At 42.3% G+C, this 26,410-nt stretch overlaps 1 protein-coding gene across 2 annotated transcripts in view; it reads left to right on the plus strand.

Annotated features, from left to right (window-relative positions):
- DOCK1 (dedicator of cytokinesis 1) overlaps positions 1–26,410 on the plus strand; it is a 599,368-nt gene that overhangs the window by 565,842 nt on the left and 7,116 nt on the right. For both annotated transcript variants that reach the window (XM_019502991.1, XM_019502992.1), the window contains exons 50-51: positions 6,750–6,903; positions 11,881–12,017. In XM_019502991.1, coding sequence (XP_019358536.1) covers positions 6,750–6,903; positions 11,881–12,017 — 291 coding nt within the window. The remainder of the gene's footprint in view (positions 1–6,749; positions 6,904–11,880; positions 12,018–26,410) is intronic.

The following is a 26,410-nucleotide window of genomic DNA, read 5'->3' on the forward strand; positions in this document are numbered from 1 at the left end:
CCTTCTACCAGTCGTCTACGGCTCTAGGGTAGCATTTAACTTCCTGGTAGGTTTTTTTTTCTTTCTTTTCCTACAATTCCCTGACTCAGTCACTGCACAAATCCCATTTTGTGATTCAAATGAGGTAGGAGAGCAATGAAAAAACATCTTTATTCAATATGTCCTTGATTCATTCTCCTAGCATCAGGCCATTTTATACATCTCATGAGACCACATCTTCTGGGGGAAAAATATATGATCAAGTGAGTAAAGAAAATTACTATACATAAGCATATGGGCTAGGGAAAGACATTAAAAAGTCTGAGCCTGAATTGGTTCAGTCTTTGCAGATTAGTCTAACCTGCAAAGCTTGAACCAATTTGGAGGTGGATAGACATTCCCTTCTCATTCCAGAAATGCAGCCACATGCCAGCAGTGGCTCAGGCAAGAAGCCAGGGGGTGCTAGAGCAGCCCTCCCTTCCCTTCTAGAGTGCTGAGCTAGGGGTGGCTAGGCCTGGGCAGGACACTCTGATTAGGGAGGGGTGTAAACCGCCACCCTGGCCTGCACCATCTCAGGCTTTTCCCCCTGCTCCCTGCTTAAAGGGTGGGAGTGTTGCCAGACCTCAGCCTCAAGCTAGCGCTCTGAGGCAAAGGCGGCGTGTGCAGTTCATGCATCCGTTGATGATACTGAGCTTTTCATTCTCCTTCTCCCTGTCTGCAAACCTGACAGGGCTGCAAACCAACAAAGGGCTGATAAAACCACAGTGCTTATCAGCCCATCAGCAAAACAGAAGCTTTTCTCACTAGTTTATGCTCTCCTTAAACAGCTCTTTCCAAGGAGGGACATTAACAGCTGGACTGTTGATTAGTTCCAAAAAGCCCTAAGTGGACACTGTTCCGTCTGCCTTTGTCCTGTCTGCGTGTCCCAGTGAAATTAGAGACACACACAGCTCTCAACATTAGCTAGCATACTACATGCCTAGGGCCCATGGGGCTGGGGTCCAGGCTGTGGGAGATGAAGGGGGTGGGGGGAGGGAGAGGAGAATCCCTGCTTGAGCAACAAGCAGCAGGGGAAGCCAGGCATACCCTACTATGCCTGTAGTCTACCGTGGAGCTATTGGTATGGAGGAGAGGGACGTGGCCAGCCTGTTCTTTGGAGCAGAGAGCACAGCCTAGCCCAGCTCAACCCAGAGCTGCAAAGCATCTGGGGTGCTGGGGGACTCTGGTTAACTTAAATCAGGAAGTGGTCTGGGACAGACACTGCATAAGCCTTTTTGACCCAAATCAGTTAAGTCTAATGCAACACTCAACCAGGTTTATCTTAAATCAATTTCAGCCATTTTGAAACTGGTTTATGTGCACTGAACTTATGTTCTATTACAGGTTTAAACCAGTTTCTGATCACTTAAACAGATTTAATTCAAGCCCCATGGCTAGGTCTTTCCCTAGCCATGGGGCTTGAATTAAAATGGCGCACACAAAACCTTTTAATTTACTGCCTTAGTCTTTGTCTTTTTCCCTGTCTTTCCATTTTTGTCACTTCACCTGATATCATGACTGCCGTGTTCTAGGGCAGATGGTGTCTGCTTTTCTTTCTCCCCCCCCCCCCCCCCCAAGAGATGGAGCTCTGAAAATCTTCCACAAGGAGTTGTTGGGTTACCAAATGGAATCTGATAAAAGGAGGCATATGCTGGTGACATAAGCCTTGACTTGGTTTCTTTGTTGATTTCAATCATGTTGGCCTTTTTTTTCTTGTTTCTAGCAACTAACAATTAGTTGCCATTCCTCTGTGCCTGGAAAACAGGAGCCTTCCCTTTTGAGGTCTTGGTCCTTTGGAATTGGATTTAATATTAACTCAGCTGCCAAAAGAGTTCTCTGATCACCTAAATAAACTAATTCTCTGTCTTGGCTCACCAAAGGCTTTTGGAGATAGATACAAGTCCATAAGGCAAACTTGTCTTTTAGCTTTCTTCACAAAGCTACAGCAGTCCTTATACCTCACTTTTTGTAAGTGCCCTCTACAGTTCAAAATTTGTGTGACTACGCAAACAATTTCTACAGAGCATGTCTGTGGAAAAAATATATTCAGAAAACAAGGAGTTCCTGTTGGTAGGTAACTTACATTTCGTCCTAATATAACATCTTGGCTACATTTTCCCCTTCTTAGCTTTGGGCTATTGCTCCTTGTCATACAATCTCCTGAGAATGAGAAAGTACTTTTCTTTATTTTGATTGATATCTAGAAAGTATTTTTACCAATGGATTTTAAAAAAAAAATCAGAGCTCAAAATTAAAGACAGCAAAGGGAGTGAACCAAAGAGTGGAGTTTGCTGCTGCCTGTCTGATCAGTAATATGTTGCTGAAGAGACTGACGGAAAATTGAACAGGGATTATGAAGTGGGCATACTGGTTTATTTTGAACATTTCAATTAACCAAACACCAGTATGCAATATGAGGCAAGGATTTATAGACCTAATTTACCTTCCTAATACAACAGGTAAAGAAAAACTTGTTGAGAGAAATCATTGAGAGAAAAAGGAATTAGTAGGGAAAAGATACGAGAATAAAAAAGAAAAGGAAAGAAAACATGATGCTCTATGTCAGGGTGGGCAAAATATGGCTTGCGGGCCAGATCCAGGAGCAGTAGGACCCAGGGGAAGCCCGGCAGGCTCCCACAACACCAGGTCCTGCATGGCCCCACCCCCCCCCCAGCCTGGGACCATGTGACTGCACTGCACTGGAAATTCAGGTGTGGGGGGAGAAGCATGGGGGAAGACCCTGGGCAGGGAAGGAGCATGGGGAAAAGCAGACCCTCCCCTGCCCTGTGGCCAGCACCCCTGCTGTAGCTGCTGAGCAGGCACAGGCAGCCCCACACGGGCTGTGAGCAGCTGCAGTGCAGGGCGCTGGCCGCAGGGCAAGGGAGGGGCCATTTTTCCCTCCCAAGCTCAGCACCAGCTTGTAATCCACCCAGCTGCCAGCCTGGGCCCTGCACCGGCTCTGGGATCACCCGTTGGGGCTGCTCTGCAGTGGCAGAAGCTGCGACCCCCTTACTTGCCGCACTGGGTAGTGTTTGCCACCACTGCCTCTGGGCTGCCCAGCATGTGATCTTGGATGGGCAGCAGCGGCAAACACTGCCCAGCATAGCAAGCGGCGGGGCCGCAGCTGCCGCCACCATGGAACAGCCTTGATGGGTGAGCCCAGAGCCAGCGTGGGGCCCAGGCTGGCAGTGGAGGCAGGTTAAATGCTGGTGCTGAATGCGGGGGAAAAACAGCCCCACCCCCACTCTGTGGCCGTCACCCCACATTGCAGCTGACTGCAGCCTGCATGGGGCTGCCTGTGCCTGCTCAGGACAGCCCCGCACAGGCTGCAAGTGGCTGCAGCGTGTGGTGCCAGCCACGTGGTGGGGGAGGGGCCGCTTTTCCCCACACAGCACCAGATCATTACCTGCTGGTGAGAATGGCAATGGGGCTGCATGCTGCCCCCTGTCTGTACTGCAGAGCTGGGGGGCACTGGGAGTGAGCAGGAGCATGGGGCCCACACCGGGGCCCCAGGGCCAGCGCCGGCGGGACCCAGAGCAAGGCGGCAGGAGTACAAGGTCCCGGTCAGCAGGGGCTCTATGGATCCAGGCCAGCTCCCGCCTTTTCCTGCTGGTGCAGCCCAGCTCGGCTCCACAGACCCCTGCCAGCCTGGGCCTCACTCTGGGCCCCACCGGTGCTGGCCCTGAGACATCGGTCCCAAGACATTGTGATATTGGTCCCAAGATTGGGACCAGGGGGCGGGATGCCTGTCAAGGGGCGGGGCTACCCATGCCGCCCTCGACAGCTTGCCAAAACTGGGTAAGCAGCCCTCTGCCCAAAATAATTGCCTGCCCCTGCTTTATGTAGTCTTGCATGGGAATAAAGACCTTTCACCTTCTTTCATAGTTACATGACTTGAGCCAAGTACTTTGGGTCTTGCCTCATCTTTGCATAGAAATATGCTGAAGTCTCGCAAAGTAAGTGCAGCAAGAGCAAAATAGTAGTAATATTCATTAGCTTTACAGGGCTAGGGATGTGTCAGTGTTGCCATTTAGGACTCTTGTCAACTAAATTATTGATATTAAGAACCTTCTAGGCAGAATATACTGTCCTCAGGTATCAGATCTTTATTTAGCTAATTGAATAAACCCATTCATCTTCTAAAGGGTGGACCTAGCTTCACCACATCTGTTGTCATTTCCCTGGTGAAAGGGAAATCACTTTTTATTTGAAATGACACTATCCCGCTCTGTCTTAAATGGAAAGGTCAGTTATTTTGCAAGCACTTATGGAATCTCCTTTATCAAACTATAGTTTCTAGATATGTTTAGCAATACAAGGGAGCATATTGTGGAATGAACTGAGCTTCTGTATTTTAGGTCTGTGTTAAATTACAGCAACCATTTCATTTTGGAGGTGTTTTGGCCCCCAAAACAACGAATCCAAAATGAAGCGGAAAGCTCCAAAACATCTCTGAAATGAAACAAAACCATGCAAAACGTTTCAGAGGTGCCCCCTGGGGACAGTCCAGCACAGCCCCACACCCCTCCTTTTAAAGTGTTGGGAGGCTAGGGCCAGGTAGGACAGCCATGGAGGGTTCTCCCACGGTTCCCCCCACCGGGGCAGTGGCAAGCACAGCTGGAGGAGCCACGGAAGAACATGCAGCCACCTGGCTGTGCCTGGCTGTCCCCGCTAATCTGAATCTCCAAAACAGTGTCAAATCTCCGAAACAGATTCAGCTGAATTGAAACAGAACAGTTATCTGAAACAAATCACTGTCCTCTGAAATGGCTGAATCCAAAACTGAAACAAAACATAGTGTTTCGTGTAGCCCTAGTATCCATTGAATGTTGTGTGCAGACCTGTTGCACGCTAGTGGAACTGTAAGTAGGGAATTGTTTGATGCAGTTATTTTTTGCTTCTTTTAGGCAGCTCACAGCCATTACTATAATTTATTTGCCTTAATCGCTGTTTCTGAATCCCAGTCTCTTCCTCCATTCAGAAACAGTGGGCCTCCTGGGATTCAAGAAACCAGGGTTCAAATCTCTGATCCACCAGGGACTTCCTATGGGTCCTTATGCAAGTCAGATCCCAAGATGGTCTGTGTTGGTTCATGAAGTGATAGTGCTTGACCACTTTCCTTATAATAGTTTTCTGTCTCCAGTGGTATAAGCAGAGATGCAATAATAACTTTTACAGCTATTATTTAGTAGCTGTTTTGAAGGTAGTGACAAGCAAGAAAAGAAAAAAAAATATTTCTCCCTACATTCTTATTTCCCTTGGAGAACAGTTCCTCTCTCTCTCTCTCTCTCTCTCTCTCATCCCTCATCATGAGTAAGTAGACCAAATGGAAAAAGCTGCAGAGTAGGAGATGATCTATACATATAGATGATCCACATATATCCACACTTAAATGACACTGCTTATTCTAGTTTGTGTACCTGTAATCTTTAATGTATTGAACCTCAACATTCTTGTGAGACAGTATTGCATCCCATATCTTTGCAGATGGGGAACTGAAGAGAGACTTTACCCCAGGCTACAAAAGTGTTCTTAGTCTCAGGCCAGCATTCTAGCCATTAGACCATCCTTTCTCTGTATGAGAATATCTTTTCAAGGTATCACAACAAATAGAAGTCAACAGTAATTGCCACCAGCTCCCGAACTCTTGGTAAAAAGCTGCAAAGTGACCCAGATTCTCATTTTGTGCCATGAGCTCTGTGTTCTTGCAGAGCAAGAGAAAATATTCTGCCTTTACGGAAGAATCAGTATGTCTTTCTCATATAGTCAAGGCCTTTAATAACTAAAATTCACATAAAGATTCTTAACAGATGGTATTGCTATGTACTTTGGCCCTCAGATACAGGCCAATATAAGGTTCAAGACAATAGTTCAGATCAAGAGAGGGATGGTGAGATTATTTTACAAGTAAAAAGTAAAAAAAAAAAAAAAAAGAATTGTGGATGTAGGTTTAAAATATAGATTTGAATGTTATAGACCAGTGTATGATAGTACAGTTGAATGCATGGGAACATGCTGGTTGCATTAAATGTTGGGTATTTGGGTGGGAGGTGGATATGGAAAAGAGGTTTAAAATAAAATACAAGTTGGATGGAAAAAACGGAGGGGAAGGTATTTTAAGGAAATTCTTTGCAAGGTAATTTAAACTCATGTATTTCAGGGTGGCAGTCATTGTTTCAGTCTCAATGCATTTATTACTAACATCAAAGGCTTTTAGCTATTTTTCTTTTACATTTCACATGGAAAAAAGTATAAATTAAATTATACAATACTTGTGTAACTGCTATGGGAGAGAGACATCATTTTTAATTATCTCTTTAGCATCTCTCTGTTTCCCATGTTCTTTTAGTTTGGAATAGGTTTTCCTATGATTTAAGTATCTGCATGGCAGAAGATAGTGGCAAAAGATGAGTAATACTGCCAAACCCAGAACAAAGAATTTAGAAGTTACCAGATTACATGGTTTAGTTCCTAAAAAGTGTATTCAAATAGAGAATCCCACAGTAGTACAATACTGTTTTAAACCCCAAACATTTCATTTTATTATTGCTATGTTACATTTTGGATCTAGAAAAATGTTTGGCATACTATAAGGTCAGCTGCTCAATAAGAAAGTGTGTTTCCTTATAATACAACTGTCTCCTGTCATAATGAAGGATGACTATCTATCTATTCCGTGTGCTGAATTACCAATAAACCATTATATTGTTAATTTTTTTGTTCTAATACAGATCAGTCCACTACGACCACAAAGACCAAAGAGCCAAGTTATCAATGTCATTTCAAGTGAAAGACGTTTTTCTGTCTCTCCATCACCTCCTGCTTCTCAAGCAACACCACCCCCAGTCACCCCAAGGACCAAACTTTCTTTCAGTTTACAGTCCAGTAAGTTGTGGTTAGGGGTTTTTGTTTGTTTTGTTTTGTTTTTAAATGAAGCTGCTTTCCTATATTGTTTGGCAGAATGATTTACGATACAGAATCACTAATCTAAAACATTTTAGAACCAACTGAATCATTTAAAGGAAATTAACAAGGGGTATAATCCACCATGCACATAAGAAGGCATACATGCATTTATGGAGTTAACTTTGTGTATTTAGTTGTATATTGTTGTTTAACTTTCTCGTACTATGACTGACAAGTGCTGTAACCTGATAACTTCTTCATATGTAAAAGTTTCTTTTTTTTCCAAGATAAGAACTTAAATTATTAAATTCAAAACACATAATGAATTTAATCATGTAACCAGATTACAGCATTATGGCCTCCATGCATGTTAGACAATGTGTTAGTCTTATGATAAAATATTTAATGAATATCTTTTCCCCAAGATTTTCACTCACTTGATCTGGAGTTTCTCAGTAAATTTTTTGTCCCGTCTCCCCTACATGTAAGTGTTGGCATGAAACTTAACTTGTCTGCTCCCACCCACTCCACAACCACCTACTCCCTGAAATGAGGCATGTAGCTCTCTTAAAGTGGCCCTGTGTGTCCAGAACCACTGTTAGGGTATGGACAGCCATTTCTTTCTATTGGCAAGAATTTATGTGAAATTTCTAATCCTAGAAAAATAGCCCAGGAGTTGAAATTTACATGTATTCCAGTCTCCTGGCTGGAGAGCTACACAGGCAAGCTCTCCAGCCAGGCAGCCCTTGAGCACTGGCCCTTGGGTCACCCCCTGTCTTCAAGGGAATCCATTGATGGCAGTCTGCCTTCTCCCTTGCCGGGGAAGGGACAGGCTTGTCAATACATAACTGCTGAAAAGTAGTAGCTGCCACAAGCAGAGAGTTCCAACCCCTGGGAGAATGCCTCCGCCAATCACCTGATAGGGGTATTATACCCTGGTTCCCACTTCAGGAGCATAGCCCCCACTCCATGGGAAGCGTATTAGTTTTAATAAAAGATTCATAGCTCTGAGCAAATTTGAATCGGAGTCCTGCAGAATCTTGAGATTTTGCCATATAATTTAGGTTCTCCTTGCTCAGAAGACATGAGACCTTGATGACAAGTATCCAGAGACTTAAGCTTCTTAACACGTTTAAAGAATTCCTGGAATACTCTATTATTTCAGTGCAAGAAGGTGGACAAATAGAGTTAATCTTATATTGATCAATGTGAATAGCGCTTACTCTTTGACAGCCCAGAAGGATCGAATGTAAAAATTGATAATCTTCTACACAGAAACAAAAAAGATAAAGATGAAAAAGACATATCATTCTATGGATCCCTTGTCAGCTCAAAATTGTTCCCAGCAGGATATGTTCAATAATGTAAGGGATAGGCAGACAATATTGAACAGTCCTCCTCTCTGATAAAGTTCCCTCCACAATCATAGCAAAGGAAAACTAATGATTAGCCTTATTTACACTTAAATATTTAGGAATTACCTAGGCAAGGTTTTCAAGATGCATTCAGGCAGAAGCAGTTGGTAGCCTTGGCTTTAGTATATCACAACCGGACATACAGTATTTTGTACAAATAGGTCCTCTACAAGTCATGGCAGCCAAAAGTAGTGTTTTTATTGAAATACTGCTATAATGTCATTTTTGGATGGCATTGAAATCATACTTTTGCTTGATCATTTGGGCCAGATCCTTTTTACAAATCTACCATGTAAAGTGCTGGACTTGGATCAGGTCTAAATTTGAGCTCACCTGAAATGGAATGAAAAGAGTGTGTAAGAAGTGAAAAGGAGTATTATATACAGTATACAGTAAAATCTCTGTTATCCGGCGTCCCCCGGGAATGGGAGATACCAGTTAATCAAATATTCTGGTTAATCAAATGTGCACCATCCGGTGCACTCCCCAGCATCAGTGTGCCAGGGGACAGGGAGGGAAGCCCCACGCAGGCTGTTTTTTCCCACACAGGCTTCTTTGTCCTGGGCTGTGGGCTGAAAAAGTGGCGAAGAAAAACTCAGCTCACAGCAGCGAAACAGGAAGCCCCCCAGAAGTGATACTTCTGGTTTCGCTTTTGCCGCGTCCCCCGGATGCTAGTTAACACAACTTTTATTGGATTGAAGTTTTCTACACTTTGAGGCATAATCTGAACAAGTTCTCAAGCATGTGGCGGATGGCAGGCTTTGGGGGAACTACCTTTTCCTCCTCCTTGCCCCCACAAATGAGATTCATTTGAGACTCAGCTATTGCAGTGGGAGAGGAAAAGAAAATGCAGCTGAAGGATTAATTGTTGTATAGTTCTGGGGGGTGCTTCTAGGTTAAAACTATTTCAGAATGGAGAATTGCCATAGGTTGGCTTCTGTGGGCAAGATTCTTCTTTCATGGTTTTTCCATCTGACTGTCTTAGATGCACAGGCTGGGTACTGGAAAAGGAATTTGGTCCCAAGTGTTTCCTAGCAAATAAAGCAGGCAGCTTTTTGAGAAATTTCTGCAGGGATTCTTTTGCCCTAACTTTGAAATGAATGTAGAATTTGTTATATAATTAGAGCTACTAAAATATAAGTACCAGAAGGCACCTATTTGCAATTACCTGTTTGTTCTATTAATTCACAAATTGCACATTGTAATTAAGAAAAAATTTATTTAGCTGAAAAATCAGTTTCCCTTAAGGAGTTAGGTCTTCTGTAACAGTGTTGAAATTATGAAGTATTTTTCTAATGAGGTACAGAATTTTTTGTTTAAATTAAAAGTATTCCTTAAACTTAAATTGTATGAATATTACTTTTGTCTCTCATTCAAATGTTAAAGTCTTGTAAAAGTACATTTTAGAAGACGAATTCTATTGTCATTTACACTGGTTCTAGTCTGTTGTAATCACTCACATAGTACAATTTTAATTAACAACAAAATGTAGCATTTTGTCATATTTTTAATAGTTTAGGCTCAATCCTTTGACCTAAAAAACTTAGTATGTACTATAACATCATCTAATATACCCAGGGGAGTTGTTCAGCACACTTGTTTCCCTTCTGCCCTAAAGAGGCATGAATCTTTCACTTAAGATGCGTATTTAGAGGCAATAAAATCCTATTCTTTCTGAAATGGAATGATGAAATATGATGGGTTTTAAATGCTTCTTTCCAAAATTTTGCTTAGGGGCAGATCTAAAAGAATGCCACTTGTTTAAGTTAGACGTGGAAGGATGTCAACTAAAAATGTACAAATTAATGTGCACAGAAAAGTTTCTTTTGCAACCTCTAACTTGAAAAGTACTGTTGAAGGATCCTTTTGTTTATTTATTTACTTACTTTTATTGTGTTAACTTTGGTAGTGGAGCAGACGCATACAGTACTAATATTAAGGAACTTTGGGTTTTTATCACAAAGAGATAGTGCAGATCAGCTTTGAATGTTTATTTAGAAACTACATTTCTGAAGATGGAAACTATCTGAAAAAACTGTTGAGACCGTTATTTTTCAATAATGAATGGACACCACTGTATTTTGATAATACCTTAAAAGCTACAAACAGACATCTTCCTTGGAGCGCGGGATCGTTGTCTGCATCTGTGGGCTTTCTAGAAACAGGCTCTGAGGGTGAGGTTTGTAAGTAGTGATGAATAGTGGACCTTGGGAGGAGGGTACCAATGAACTCAACAGAATGAGGGAGAGGATGAAAAAGAAAGAAAATGATTGGCAAGGTGAGGAAGGAGTACAAATGGGAACAGCAGAGCAGATACCTATGGAATTGTGCTTGAGTTACAGGACAGATTTCAACCTGATAAAGGAGGCCACAGGAAATATCTGAAAGCAACAGTTGAGGAAAATTTCTTGTGCTTGTATAATATGAATGGAATGAAAACAAATGAGATTACATTGAAACTGCAATGATAAGTCAACAGTTATCTTGCATCTAAAGTTGTACTGGTGAAATAATAGACAATTTGGAAAACAATAAAGGCGAACACTTTATAAGTTACTGTCAGATATTTGGTGTGAAAATAGTTTGATCCTCCATTTACACCCCCTAAAAAATCTTACGCAAAAGCGTCTTGCTCAAATTATAATTGAAATTAGGAATCATAGTACATTTCTTATCAATGCTGTTTCCTCTAAGAGAAGTCCCACTGAATTTTGCTTGAAATGCACTCTGTGCACAGGACCAGTACAAAACGATGCACCTTTTACTTCAAAATATGTTTTTATGTGGTACATGGGGAAAGACCTCATCATAGAGATGAATGTTATTCTATTAATGATTGCACTTCTATGGGAAAGCAACTTTTCCTCCAATAAATACATGTTTAAAAGCTGTTGTACTTTCACTTGGATTATAGTGTTATTTACTTAAACACCTAATGATGCCTCATTCAATATCATTACAGTGCTCTGGATTTTGAAGGTTTTCCGAAGAGATATGAAGTTAATTATGCGTTTCATTTGTGCATTTAATTCCTAAAAGCCTTTCTGCTAGCTTACTGTGAATAAGCAAATAAAGCTTTCCTCTATTATATTCTGTGCTACCTTAGAAAATAAACTTCTCACAGTCTCAGATATTTCAATATTGTACAAAGTATAGATGCAGAGGTTACAGCTGAGAAAATTTTATTTGCTTTAAATGAGTTGTGAATATCAGTGAGTGAAATCTGAGGCAAGCAACAATCTAGTACAATTTCCTTTTTTATTAAAAAGAGAGAAAGACCTTTGCAGTGTTGATAGAGACCATAGGTCTACAAGTTGACTTATTTTGACCCAGTGATCCTTACTGCTATGATTCCATCAGTTTTCTTAATTTAAAAAATATTACTCCAGAAGCAGCAAATAATTATTCAGTCTATGAAATGAATGGACAAATGGATGCATGTGCACTATCTCTGTCAGAGTGTTAATCCTTCAAGGAATACTTTGCTTCTTAAGATTGATTTATATGATGCAGAGACTTAAAGAAATGTTAATTCTTATAGGTCTGGAACTCAATGGTTTAGAGATGGCAGACATTCCTCCTCCTTTGCCTCTCAAAGGCAGCATGGCAGATTATGGAAATCTCATGGAAAATCAAGAATTGATTAGTCCTACAACATCCCCACCTGCACATCAAAGAGTAAGTCCAAGAAATACAAATAATTTTCTGCTGTTTTACTCACAATAATGTACTTGCCAAGGATCTAAAGCTATGTGTAATCCTGCTAGTGGACACGTAAGCAGATCCAACTGATTTCTACAGTTACAAAATAGAATTTCAGGGCATGAAGAAATGTGGTTTCTCATTCTAAATGACATATACATAAGGTTAGGTTCATTTTGATGGAGAAAACTAAACATAAAGCAAAATATTGTTAGATATGTTGGCAAGGGATCTTAACATGACAGGATATAGTCTCGGCAGCAAATTAGTTTTTATATTTTTCTAATCCTATTTTAGGAGAGGAAATAAACTACATTTCTGACAACTTTTTTTCTTTTGAATTCTGTGTCATAGCCATTCAGTCACGATTTGTTTTCCCTGGCAAACGCATGTATCCCTGTGAGGTATACGTTTTTGCCATATTCTTCATCACAACCACAGTTTTCAGCTTCAGGAAGAACAGATGCTTTTTCAACTTTACTTTCCAAAGTCCATTATAATCTGGAAGCTTTTAAAATTAATCCGATTTTCAAAATTCAGTAACACTTTTCAAGAAGGCTGCTAATTTTGCTTACAATAGAGAGTGTGTGTGGGTATCTCTCTCTCTCTCTCTCTCTCTATATATATATATATAGAGAGAGAGAGAGAGAGAGAGAGAGAGAGAGAGAGAAATTTCTTTTCTTGACCTTTAAAATCTTTAACTTCTCTTTTTTGGAAGGAGGTAGGGGATGTGAGGAGTAGAATTGTGTGCTGGAATGTTTCTTTGCACAAATTTGTAGCATAATATTGTGTTTCTGTTTAAATATCTATCTAGCTTTGACTGTACTCCCAGTATACTGAATTTTACCATTTAGAGAATTGGTTAACAAATTTTGGGAAAAATTAATTAACCTGGGAGGAAGATTCCATGTTTGTAGCATTGTCATCAGCAGCAATGGAAAGACTTTACACACATGCTTACATTTATGCATTATGAGTTATTCCATTCAAATCAAAGTGACTACCACTTGTGAATAAATTTCAGCATGTGCTTACATCTCCCAAAAAATGGAGCCCTAGAACTAGGGACAGAAATTACACACAAACCAGTATATGTGACTGGAAACAAGTTTAAATGCCTAACAGAGCAAATGTTCAGTGCACATAGACCAGTTTCAAAATGGCTGAACTCAATGTAAGGTAGACCTAGATAAATGTAGCATCAGACTTAAATGATTTTAGTTAAATCAGTCTATCAGAATTCTGTCTCAGATCCCTGCTCCCAACTCAAGTTAGGTCCAACTCTTCCTGCATACCAGGATGGTTTGCACCTCCCCCAACCCTCCCTTGCAGGGCAGGCAGGATAGCCTCAGCTGTACAGCCAAGCTGGAGGAGCGAAAGCTGGGGAAAGGGGAACAGAGTCCCCAGGCCCCAACCCTGCCCCCAAGTCCCAGTCTGTCCAGCTGCAGGCAGAGGGTGTTTCCTGTACCTAACCCTCATCCCTGCACTGAGCCCTCTCCTGCAGGTGGGAGGTAGGAAGCAGTCCCCTGGGCCAGCACTGGTCCTGGCAGCCAGGGGGCTCCTTACACAGAGATGCCCCCCACCTCAGGAGGTTTCCCCTGTCCTGGTCTGGGATCTCCTGAACAAAGAGGATTCCTGTCTCCCCCTCCTCTGGTCCAGCTAGTGCTTGGATCACAGCCCCCATCCCTGCAGCCAGGGGGCTGCCGACATGGGGGGAGCCCCCTTCCTAGGGGTCCCGTAGCCCTATTTGCCCTGCTGTGTGGAAGCTGAGGGGATTTTTTCCTTCCCCAACATAGTCAGGGTGCAGCTCAGCCCCACCCTCACAGATGGGAAGGGGGAAGCAGTCCCCCGTGCCAGCAGCCAAGGGGCTGTCCACATGGGGGGGATGCCTCCACCTCAGGGGGTTTTCCCAGTCCACCCAGGGTATCCCAAGCACTGGTCTGCCCTGCCATGTGGGAACAGAGGTGATCCCCTCCCCTGTGCATTCTGATCAATGCTTAGCCTGCCCATGCAGGAGGGAAGGGGGAAGCAGTCCCCTGTCCTGCTAGCCAGGGGACTCACCATGCACAACAGAGTAGATGGGGCATTGGGGGATCCCAGGTAGGCTGGGGAAAACTCCTTGAGGTGGCTCTGGCCAAATGGGCAGATCCCGACTACTAGAATGAAGGACTGCTCTCCGCCTACTACTTGTGGGGGCAGTGCCAAACCGCAGCACTCAGGGAATGGGAGGGGAGGAGGAATCCCCCTTTGCTCTGGAATGATAGGGCAGCACAGGGCTCAAGAGACAACAGCTGGGGCAGGAAAAATCCCTTGAGGTGGGGGGCGCCCCCCACATGGGCAGTCTGCCAGTTGCAGAGATAGGGAACTGCTTCCTCCCTCCCACCTGTGGGGGTGGGCCGAGCATCGGCTGGACCGCATGGGGAAGGGAGTCCCCTAGGCTTCCTCTGCAGGGTAGATCAGAGCTTGGGGGACACCAGCTGGGGCAGGGGAAACAGTCTGAGGCAGGAAACGATGCTGTGGTGTCGATACCTACAGTCAGATGGGTTGCAATTTGGCTGGAGGGCCGCAGCCAGAGAGTGGGTGTGGATGGGTCATTTTCGACCTGGAGGGATGTTGGCAGTGGGGTTCCCCAGGGCTCGGTCCTCGGGCCCACACTGTATTCAACATCTTCATCAGTGACTTGGACGAGGGGGTGAAAAGCACCTTATTCAAGTTCGCGGACGACACTAAGTTGTGGGGAGAAGTGGGCATGCTAGAAGGGAGGGACAGGCTACAGCTAGATCTGGACAGGTTACAGGGATGGGCAGATGAGAATAGGATGGGTTTCAGTACTGACAAGTGCAAGGTGCTGCACCTGGGGAGGAAGAACCAGCAGGTATCTACAGGCTGGGGAACTCGCTTATCATCAGCCCAGAGGCAGAAAAGAATCTTCGAGTCACTGTTGATTCCAAGATGAACATGGGCTGCCAATGTGAGGACGCTGTCAGTAAGGCTAACCTTACCTTGTCATGCATCCACAGATGCATTACGAGCAGATCCAGGGAGGTGATCTTCCCCCTCTATGCGACATTGGTCAGGCCGCAGTTGGAGTACTGCATCCAGTTCTGGGCATCGCATTTCAGGAGGGACGTGGACAGCATTGAGAGCGTCCAGAGGAGGGCCACTCGCATGATAAGGGGGCATCAGGGCAAGCCATATGAGAAGAGGCTACGAGACCTGAACCTGTTCAGCCTCCACAAGAGAAGGCTGAGAAAGGATCTGGTGGCCATCTAGAAATTTACTAAGGGGGACCAGCAGGGAACGGGAGTGACCCTGTTCCCCCGAGCACTACCAGGAGTAACAAGGAATAATGGCCATAAGTTGACTGAGAGTAGGTTCAAACTAGACATCAGGAAGTGCTGCTTCACAGCCAGGGCGGCTAGGATCTGGAACCAACTTCCCAGGAAAGTGGTGCTCGCTCCTACCCTGGGGGTCTTCAAAAGGAGGCTAGATAGACACCTTGCCGAGGTCATTTGACCCCAGCATTCCTTCCTGCCCATGGCAGGGGGTCGGACTTGATGACCAGCTCAGGTCCCTTCTGACCCTACCAACTATGCACGGGCAGATCTCTCACTGCAGGGGCTGACACCTGGACAGGCCTCCTTCCCTCTCAAGCAGGGAGACAGCAGGAGGTTGGGGACATGACCTGGGTAGTCAACCAGGGATGGGCTCCGCTTGGCTGGGCTCAAGAATGGCCAGCAGACTGGAAGATGTGCTCTAGTGCCCCCCATCTTGTGGCCTGGGTCAGGCCAGGTATCTGGCTGCCTTTCCCAGTTCATTATCAGTTCAATGCTTACACACACAGAAAAAGCCCTTGTTTCTATGGCTTTCACAGCACTTCTTTCCAGTGCTGAATGATTTTTAAATTGAAAAATGGGAAAAACCTTTCATGAACATTTTTATAAACTCTTTTTTTTTCTATTTTCCAGCTGGGTCCACATTTTACTTTGGCAAAACTCCAAAAATTCCAAGTCATTTCTCTCAAGATAAAGGCTAGCTAGTATTTAACCTGAATAACTTAGTTTCAGTATAATACTAAGGATGACAAATTAACTTTACATATGGGTCCAGTGTACATCATTTGATTGCTTGATGCATGTAATTTGTAAGCTGTAGTGGAGTGTGAACATTATGTGTGCAGGTAATAAACATAAGAATATTCATAAAATTTAGCACCTTATAGCACGTATATATAATAGGGCTTTCCATCTAACATAATTACCTTCACTACACTTTGCAAGTTAAGTGGATACCTCCCCATTTTTACAAGTGAAGCGTATGGTTCACAGAAGTATTAGAGGACTGATTTTTCAGAATGACTTAACAAGCTCTAGGTTTTCAGCACTTTTAATAATCAGTTCCTGAGTAACATGCCAAAGACCATTCAAGAAGTCAGTAGCAGTTCTGGGAATGGAACCCAGATTTTCTGGTTCCCTGTATCATGGCTTAATTGCAAAGCTGTGATAATATTCAGGAATTTATTCAGGAATTAACAAACCGAAAGGACCTACTGTAATAATTAAAGCACAGATTTAAAGAATATCTAGGTTATAGACTCAGTTTCGTTGCTGACATGTTAAGTGATCCTGGACAACTTAGTAACTTCTCTATGCCTCAGTTTCCTTATCTTTAAAACAGGGATCATAATAGAAGTAATAATATGATTCGCCGGGTTTTTGTGAGCTTTTATTGAAGACTGTAAATTTTTTATAACCCTGCACTACTCAGACTCTTTTTTTCTTCCTTAGTGTAGTTTGCCAAAAAGCCTAGATCCCAACAGTCAGTCTCCAAGGCAGTTCAGGATTTGAACATGTCTTGAAAAGTTCAACAGAACCTCGTTCTGAATCCCTAAGTTGACAAGACTCTGAAATTTTATAGGACAGCTTCAATATGTTTAGCTCTTCAGCATCTGCCTTTTATAAACTTTTCAAGACTAGGAATCCTAGGTGCTTGATAGTGACAAAATCTGAGACACATCTGGAAACAGATTTATCACAAAGCCAGGGGAGCTATACTTAGTATAATTTAAGAAAGGCTTCTGCTTTTATCAACATTACTCAGTTCATTTATTTCATTCTGTACTCAGAGATAATAAGTGACAAAAAAATATAGAAAATAGTGGTGGGCATGAAGTAACTCAGTTGGCTGTACCATTATAACTGTAATTTGAACCCTTGCAAACAGTTTCTGGTCATGAGTTACAGTATTTTATAAATTAAATAACTAAAATTCATGACTATCTAGTGAGCTGATTATTTTTAAATTATCTATCCTTAGAATCAATAAGGATAAACCATTGAAAAGTTTTATAAATAATCTTGTCTCAGTTTTTTTAAAATAATATTACAGACTTCAAAAGGTCTAATTTTGTTAGAATTTAATATTTGGCTCAATACTGTTTGCCTTGCAGTCAGTTATGAAAAAGCTGCAGTGAACAGAACAGGGTACATTGACAAATGTATCAAGAAATTGTGATATCTTTCTGAGTACTTGGAGTCTCACTGCAGCCAATAATGATTTATAGTGTCTGAGATTTTCTTTCTTTTTTATTTTTAGTTTATTGGGAGTTTGTAGTAGCTTAGTCTTCTTAAGCATCTCATCCCAACAATTTTCTAATTATGTTTTTGATTGTTATCTTATTGTTGTTAACTATGATCTCTTTATATGTTTTCTTGCATTGTGTGATTTGTTCTGCTAAATTGTTGTTAATTGTATATTGGAACATAAAAAAGGAATCACAGGACTTCTGTGAGGATTATTATTACATCCAGGAATTCCTCTGGGCTCCTTTGTGGCTTCATACACATCCTAGCATAAAAAATCAACTGCCTGCTTAATATTCAAATTCAAAAGGATGCTCAAAGAATATAGACAAAGGAGCACTTGCATTTAAAATATTGGCTAAATTACTTACTAAACGTAGGTTAATCATTTAAATGAAAAGATTTCCATCAGTCCAGAAGTAGATGGAAATATTGGCAGAGAGATTTCAGCAAAAGATGAGGTGGTTCATAATGACAATAAATCTAAAATAAGCAAGGGCAATTAATGATGGAAACACTTATTTTGACTCTTTAAAGGCTAGGGACAGAAGTTACACACAAACCAGTTTAAGTGATCAGAAACTGGTTTAAACCTGTAACAGAGAATGAATTCAGTGCACAGAAGCCAGTTTCAGAATGACTGGAACTGGTTTAAGATAAGCCTGGTTGAATGTAGTATCAGACTTAACTGACTGAGGTCAAACTGGTTTATGAAACTTCTGTCCCAGACACCTTCCTGGTTTAAGTTTAAAGCAGAGTCCCTCAATATCCCAGCATGCTTTTCAGCCCTGGGCTGGGCTGTGCTGTTTGCTCCAGAGAGCAGGGCTGACTCCACCCCTCTGCTCCTTAACTGGGACAGTGAGGGCTAGCTAACTGGCCTCCTGGCAAACCCTGGCTGGCTCACTGGCCCCCGGCAAACCCTGGCTCGGGTCTGGGGGCAGGGAGGAGGGTTAAGTTCACCTTCCCCTGAGTACGGAGCTGCCCTGCCCTGCTCTGCTAAAACTTTGTGCTGGCTGCAACTGTGAACTATAAACCCCAGAGGCACCCAGAAGCAGGAAGAGGAAGTGATGAGCAGTCCTGAAAGTTCTGCTGCTCTGACGGTGGACTGTAGATCCCAGAGACCTCAGAGGCAGCAGGAAGAGTAAGCAAACACAGCCCAGGTGGTGTTTATAGCTCTTCAGTTTATAGTTTTTCAGAGAAAAAACTATTTTGTTTCAAGCTTTGATGAATTGAATGCCACTACCTTTCCCCCGCCCAGGCAGAGCACAAGCTGGTGCCTAGCCATGCCGCCTCTGCTCCAGGAGGGCTTTCTGTCTTACCTCCCTTTTGGCAGTGGCTGACAGACATGCTCTAGCACCCCCTCACCCCGCTGGCTTCTGGCTTGAGCTACTGCAGGCTGCATTTCCTGAATCAAAAGTGAATGTGTGTTCATCTGATTATCGGTTCAAACTCTGCAGTTTAGGTTAACCCAAGACTGAATCAATTCAGTCTTGGGCTTTTTGACCGTCTGTACTTAGCCTTTGGGATTCTGACACATTAGTACCATCCAGACTGGGAATCTGTTTGTATCTTAATCGGATATAGTGAAAGTTTGTTTAAATGCTTATTCTACTTCACAGTGGAGGCTTCTTAAATGCACTGCAGTGCATCGTTTGTAAGCTATTTTCTATCTTGTCTTAAGGCATATTTGTTCAGAGAAACTAACCTAAAAGAAGACTTCACTGTGTGCATCGTCCTGTTTTAGCCCTACAAAACCATATGAGACTCAACTGCAAGTTTAGTTAAAAATTAGTGGCTGAGCCTCGGTTGTAAATGTATCATACCTCTACCAAGGTCAAAAGGCTATAACATCTTACATTGGCTGATGTTCTGCTTCTAGCAATTTACTTTCAGTGTATCTGAAAGATTGTCACTGTCTTCATGATGCATGTTAGAGTCCCTGATGCTAGTTTCCTCTAAATAGGGTGGGCTGCTGGCAGGGCATTCTCCATGAAAGCTTTGGAGCTCTGGTATGTCCCTAGCTCAAAATACTCATATAAGCTGCCTTTCAGGGCATCTTGCAGAGCCCGTTTACTTCACCTACCTTGGAGGAGAGCAGGGAAAGTGAAGCACTAGTACACATGCTGAGATGTGCTCATTTATATGTGGAGATGCTGTTTTAGAGGGAAAGGTGAGCTGATTAAATGTTTTTATTTTACTGGCAACTGAATGAAAATTCATGCCCTAAAGTACAGGTATTTTTATGCTTCTAAATTGAAAGAAAAAATATATTTTTAATATTGAAACACTGTCCTATATCTGTAGTCCATATAGAGACTCATCCTATAGTTATTATCTTGTCACTGAAGTATTAATACTGGGATACCAATTCTGGGCAAGCAGCTGGATGTGGAGCGAGGGAGGGGGAGCATTGGCGAGCATCCAGACATGGAGCGGGTGCCATGCAGTGTCTGTGCGGTCCTGCTCTTGCCCCGCCCCGCCCCTGCTCCTGTGAGGCAGTGGTACAGGGTGGAGGCACTCTGTCACCGCTCACCCCCACATACCCCCTGGGACCTTTCAGAGTACCCCACATACCCCTGGTTGACAACCCCGATTTAGATTTTTGGCATATGCATTAAGCCTCTGGTACAATTGTATCATGACTAGTAGTGAATTACAGTGTATTAGCACCTTAAGTTTAGTAGTTTGATTTTATATAGCAGCTTTGGTCACAGATAAAATTGTATTTGTCCTATCTTATTTTCCATTATTTTGCATCAAAAGTAAAAGTTTGGTACAAAGGCTTCCTATCTAGCATAGAGGTAGAACTTCCTGAAAGAGAGACCTTTAAATTTACTGCAAAGATGAAGGAAATAGCAGTGAGTTTCCAACTCACCCAAGGTGAGGGGGTGCAGTTGCCCTTCTCTTTCAGAACACATTTCAGAAGCAGGAGCCAGGGACTTTTTAAATCCCCAAACCAAGTAAGAATAATTTCCCCCATCCTTTCCCCTGCAGCTCATCCCCTCTCCTATCCGCTGCTGCTGCTTTTCTCACTGTCCCTGGATGTTCCAGAGCGGTTCCAGCCTTGCTCCAGTACAGGAGGGTAGGGGGTGGCAGCCTCAGAGGACAGTAGCAGTGGTGAGTGGTGGAAGTACAGAAAGGGAGGGAGGGGAGGGAATGTGCTGCTGAACCTAGAGGGGAGGGCAGGGCCAAGGGCAGAGATGCGGTAGACTTCTCGACTGATTCAGGAACTTAAAAACATCACCAGGTATTATTTCTGCAACATAGCCTGCCAGCCTCGGGGTGGGGGAGGGAGGAAGACATGGGAGCAGAATCCTCCGTGCCATGGGCGGGATCCAACTTGCAGGCAATAGACTCAGTACCGCTGTTTTAGACAAAGAATGCACAGCTCCAGATATTTTCTTCTCTGGAGGCCTATTTTGTTTTGCAACATTATTTAAGCTTTTAAACTTTACTCTAGCCCTCTTTCCTCAACTTTTACAACAGCACCAGATGGTGTGCTTTTTCAAAGGAAAGACAGATCACATCATTCCTCTTCAATAAGCTTCTGATAGCAAAGTTATTTGCAAAACTTTGGACACCTGTTCTAGCCTCACTACCAATGTAATAAGATAATGCAAATTGCCAGCTAATAAGACAAACCTCTGGTTTTATCCCTGAAGGTGAATTTGACCATTTTAATTGCTTTTCTATTCCCAGCGAAATTAATTTTCCTTCTTGGGTTTCTGCTGATATGAAAAATATAATTTATTCAGATTCCTAGATCAGGTAGAAGACTGCCATTCCCCACCAAAAAACTGTGAAAATGAAATGAGAATAACAGGGCAGTTCCATCATCCAGCATCCTGTTGGTGTTCTAGAAGTGGAGCTGAGCCTACCATAGTGATAGTTTAAAACTGTTTCTAGTAAGATAGAAGCTAGTCTTCCCTCTGTAAAGATCTGCCCTGGACATTATGATTTGCAAACTAGGTAGAAAAATACTGAAAGAACAACTAGTTGGAGATGGTGATGAGGTAAGAGAGAGAGGGGAGAATATGGGGAAGCAAGAGAGAGTAGGCCAGAAGAGGCTTAGAGCATGGTTGTCAAACTCATATGATCCAGCCTGTGGACTGACCCCACTTGGCAGCCCTGGCCCACACAATGCACAGGCTGGACCCAGAGCTGCGCATACAACGGAAGGTCAGTCTGGGCTGCAAACTAAATGCACCTCCCTGCAAATCTGGCCTTACATAGTTTCTCTGGGGCCAATCTGAATTGGTCCATGATGGAACCAGCATGAAGGGTGAGTCCAGTGGGGCACCATTTGGCCCCCATGTTGGCCTCCTGTGCTGCATGCAGTGCACATGGTCCATCCAGCCCCAGGGCTGTGCTTACAGCACGTGGAGCCAGAATGGAATGCATGTTGCCGATGCCACCTGTGGCTAGCACAGGATGCACACTGCCTACAGCATGCAAGCTGCACCTGGTGGCCCAGACTCCCCCTCCCTGTGCTTCCTGCAATGTTAGGTCTAGCCTGTGTGCCATGGGCAGTGCATACCTTGTGGTAGCCCCATGTGCTGTGTGCTCAGTGGGCCCCAGGGCCAGTGCATGCTACACATGGCATGCCAGTTGTACCCAGCACCACAAGTACTGCACAGGGGACTAGTCCAAGTGCAGCCCACATATCCACCCAGCAACCTGCAGGGCCAGGTGAGTTTGACGCTCTGGACTAGGAAGAAAGGTACTTTGGGGAATACATGACCTCTGTGGCTGTCAAGGTGCAGGAAAGGATATGGCAGAGACTAAGAGAATGAATGATACAGAATCACAAATGAAAAGATCAGCAGCTGGCCTACCAGGCTCATGACAGGAAAGTAGGAACTCCATTCCTGCCAGCTAGGAAGAGAACAAGCACTTTTCCATGTAAAGCTGAATTTTAAAACAGAAAATATACATGCAAATTTAAGTAAGTGAAAAAACACTTTATGTGAAGGTATAGTTTAACAGATTTCTTTGTGTCTGACTCATGATTTATGAAGGTTTGATATTAGCAAGGCTGAGATTCTCTACAGCAATGGGCTTTCTATCTAGCCTCCATACCCTGTCTCTGACATTCTGGGATTGGCTGAATTAAGTCCTATCACAGGATGGAATTTCTAAGGAGCTGACGCATGCTTTCTCTAAGTCTCAGAATCAATAGACTTCCATTACTTATTACAGGATTATGTTTAAAAAATATGGGGGGGGTTTGGTTTCTGTCTTGAGAAATCTATATTACTCAAGGCCCTCAAATGCTTGGTTTTATTTCAGGAAGGGGGACATGCCTCGGCCCTCGGTATTATCTAGGATCAAATCACTGGCTTCAGTGCGGATTTGTGCCAATTGGTAATCCATATGTTTACAGCTTTCACAGTCCTCCTGTAAGAAATCCTATTTTGGTCTGAAATCCAAACCTAATTTTAAGGATATTGTGTATGACTCTTCATGTCTTTCTACCTAAGGAACAGACTAGGGAGAAAAGGTGTTTTGTTTTGTTTTGTTTTGTTTTGTTTTGTTTTGTTTTGTTTTGTTTTGTTTTGTTTTGTTTTGTTTCTAAATCAGATTAGCCAGCATGGTTCAAAATACAAATTAGATCTTCGTATAGATAGAATATGGTTTAAAATCTTATAGTTACATTAACTGACCATGTTGTAATCTACTTAATACAAAGTAATCTTTTTATAAATGACTGCAAACACTGGCCAGGAGCAGTACTTGCATGTTGTGGTTCCAGTTCTCCCGTGCATTTACAACCACCATACTCTACATAGAACCAATGAACCGATGGACTGTTAAATATGAGTAAGGATGTCAGAATCAGACTCTCAGGAGGGTATGTCATATGAGAAACCTTAGGATTTTGGAATATATTGTTCCACAGAGTCTTTGGAATTGTCATGTATATTACCCACAAAGGTGAGCCTCGTACTTTACAGGCATAAAACAACAATATCCTCACCCCATAGAGCCTACAGCATAACTGTCTGTAGGCAATTATACTACAGAAAGAATGCATAAGTGATTTGTTGCAAAATCAAATTAAACAATAAGATAGGATGCGTGGAATCAGAATTTAAATTGGCCAGAGTGGGGTAGTCTTCACTAGCATGGCACTGGCATTGCTCTCATCTCCCTTACTTTTACCCATAGCATGCTTTAGGGCAGGACAGTCCAGATGGCAGTTGGTGAGGGAGGTTAAACTGCAGCTTGCTTTGCTGCTGGAGCCAGTGGGGCTGGAGTGGTTCCAGGACCCAGGGCTGTCATTTACCCCCTACCTTTTGCCTGCTACCAAATTTGGGGTCTTCCGTCACTCTTGGCAACTCAAATCAGTGGCAGGGAGAAGACAGGTAAGGTCCGCTGGGATCCAGAGCCATGCCAACAAACCACTTACCTGCTGCCAAAGGTGAGTCCAGCCTACAAAAGCCCCATAGGGTGGATGTGGCCCACAAGCCCAAAAAGTTGGATAGCTTTTTTTTTTAGGTATTTTTGATGTTCCAGGTATTGTTTTGTGGTTGTGTGTTAGGGTTTGAAGTGGCAATTTTGGGGATTCCTTGGGTTACTGATTGCCTGCAAACACAGCGGACTTGATAGGGTCCAGAAGGCCCCTTCCAGTACTTTGTTGCAATACACATCTTAAGATCTGGTATATTGTTACACTTTTAGAGACTTTACTTATGCGGATATTACACCTTTAACATGTTTTTACCATATGCTCCTTGTTTTCTGTAAATAAATAGCAGAACACCTATTATGGATTGTGTGGACCAGCATAACTGTGAAAATAATAATAAAAGAAGGGAACTAAATATAGGTAACATCTCTGGAAAGCAATTGCATGGGACCATGGAGCTTGTGCCCGGATTCCTTCATTCTTACAATCAAAGTATCCTGGATTAGATCTTCATAGTTTGTCATGAGACTTGCTATTTGGCTTCAATAAAATAATTACATAGGAGCTGATCTCTTTTGAAAGGTCACACTGTGGAGCTGAGCTTTGTATATGTCTTTACACAGGTTCCTGAACAAGAAAAACCCTTCACCTATTAGATGTATCTTTTTTTTTCCTATAAAAATTTTTTTCAGCTTTTTAATTTATTCTTTACTGTATTCTGTCCACAGAAATATATTGTGCTCTGTTTCCACAAGAGAATGAGAAGAAATGAGAGATATTTAAAATTGATTACTACCTTTTGTAGAGGGAAAAAACTAAATAAATTGGAGCAATTTAATATTTGAAATGAAAAAGACAGATTGCCTGTATGTTGCAGATGTGCCTTTTACATAAGGTTCCATTTCCCCTGAGGGACACGTGAGTCAGGGATTCTGCTAAAACAGTTCTAATGTGAACTGGCAGGCTCTATCATTATCTCAGAAAGCAAAAGCAATCTCCACGAATTGGAGAACTCTCTATTAACTACTGAAACATAAACATGAACTCTGCAAAACACTTTTAATTAAATGTAAAATCAAGTGAAATTTTATTTTGTCTTTCAGAGATGTTGTAAGTGGAATTGTTTTGAGTACTGGTTGTTTCAGTTTTGTGCATTTAATAATCATTTCCCTAATTTGATTTTGAGGAGAGAGTGAATACATGCTGTCATTCATTCTGTACCTGAGTAAGGAAAAAGACTGTTAAGCTCTCAGAATAATGGCCAGGATTGTTTTTCTACTAGTTCACACTAGCTATTTGGTTTTATCTTGCTGATTTCTCAGTGCCACTGCCTTCACTGTTATTAAATGTCCAGCTAATATACCCAGTAGTAACTTACAGAAATGAACAGGTGCTAAATTTAGCCCACTTTCTAATGGAAATTGCAAATTCAATTATATTAATTATCAAATATCTCCTTTATTTCCTTTTCTGCCTAATTTACTTGAAGTGTGAGCAATTTCAGGGTATGTGCTTGTTATTTATTGCTAACATATGTAGTCTGCTCATTGTGTTTTTACTAAGTGTTCTGCCCTACCAGATTTTCAGCGATAATTTGATTACTCTGAGCAGTAATCAATACGAAAGAGGCATTGATTTGATTAAGTCCTTTGATCTGCTAAATTACCAATTATTGCCAATTCAAATTTAATTCAATTCAAAATGGCTTTTGTAAGTTATGTAATCAATAAAGTTAGTTTTACTTAATGGTAAATATGAAGTTAAAATATTGCCCAATAGGAAAACATGCTAAGGAATATTAAATCGTTCTATTTGATGTTTGATAAAATTATTCATGAAGGGGTTACAGTTCATTTAAAGTGCAAATCTAATGTCTTTTTGATTAGAAATTACTTTTATATTGTAATCTTTAACTTCCAGGTGGTATCATTTGATCTATTAAGCATTCATTTGATATTTGCATTTTTCACATGCAGATGTCTAAAGTCAGGCTCATAAATCTTACTTTAAATACTTTAAAAGCATGGCCCATTCTTCAAGGGTCCTGAGATCTGAAGTACTTCTGTAATCATGCTACTCTAACTCAGGTGACTCCGTATGGAATTATCTTTAGGAATCCGAGTTTGAAAATTTTGGCCAAAAAAGGGTAGTACTCTGTTTTAGACCATCCAACTTGAAAACTGAAGCTTATTAGCATAACATAAAATAAATCTTTATTTTCAAAGTTTAGTTGCACCAAAAAATAAACACGTTTTTCTCTTCTGTTTTCTCGTTAAACACTATGTTTCATAGTTTCATAGTAGCTAGGGTCAGAAGGGACCTGATCAGATCATCTTGCCTGACCCCCTGCCACAGGCAGGAATGAATGCTGGGTTCAT

Source organism: Gavialis gangeticus, unplaced genomic scaffold, assembly GCF_001723915.1.
Source record: "Gavialis gangeticus isolate Ggan-Ray unplaced genomic scaffold, GavGan_comp1, whole genome shotgun sequence".
NCBI classification, from domain to species: domain Eukaryota; kingdom Metazoa; phylum Chordata; order Crocodylia; family Gavialidae; genus Gavialis; species Gavialis gangeticus.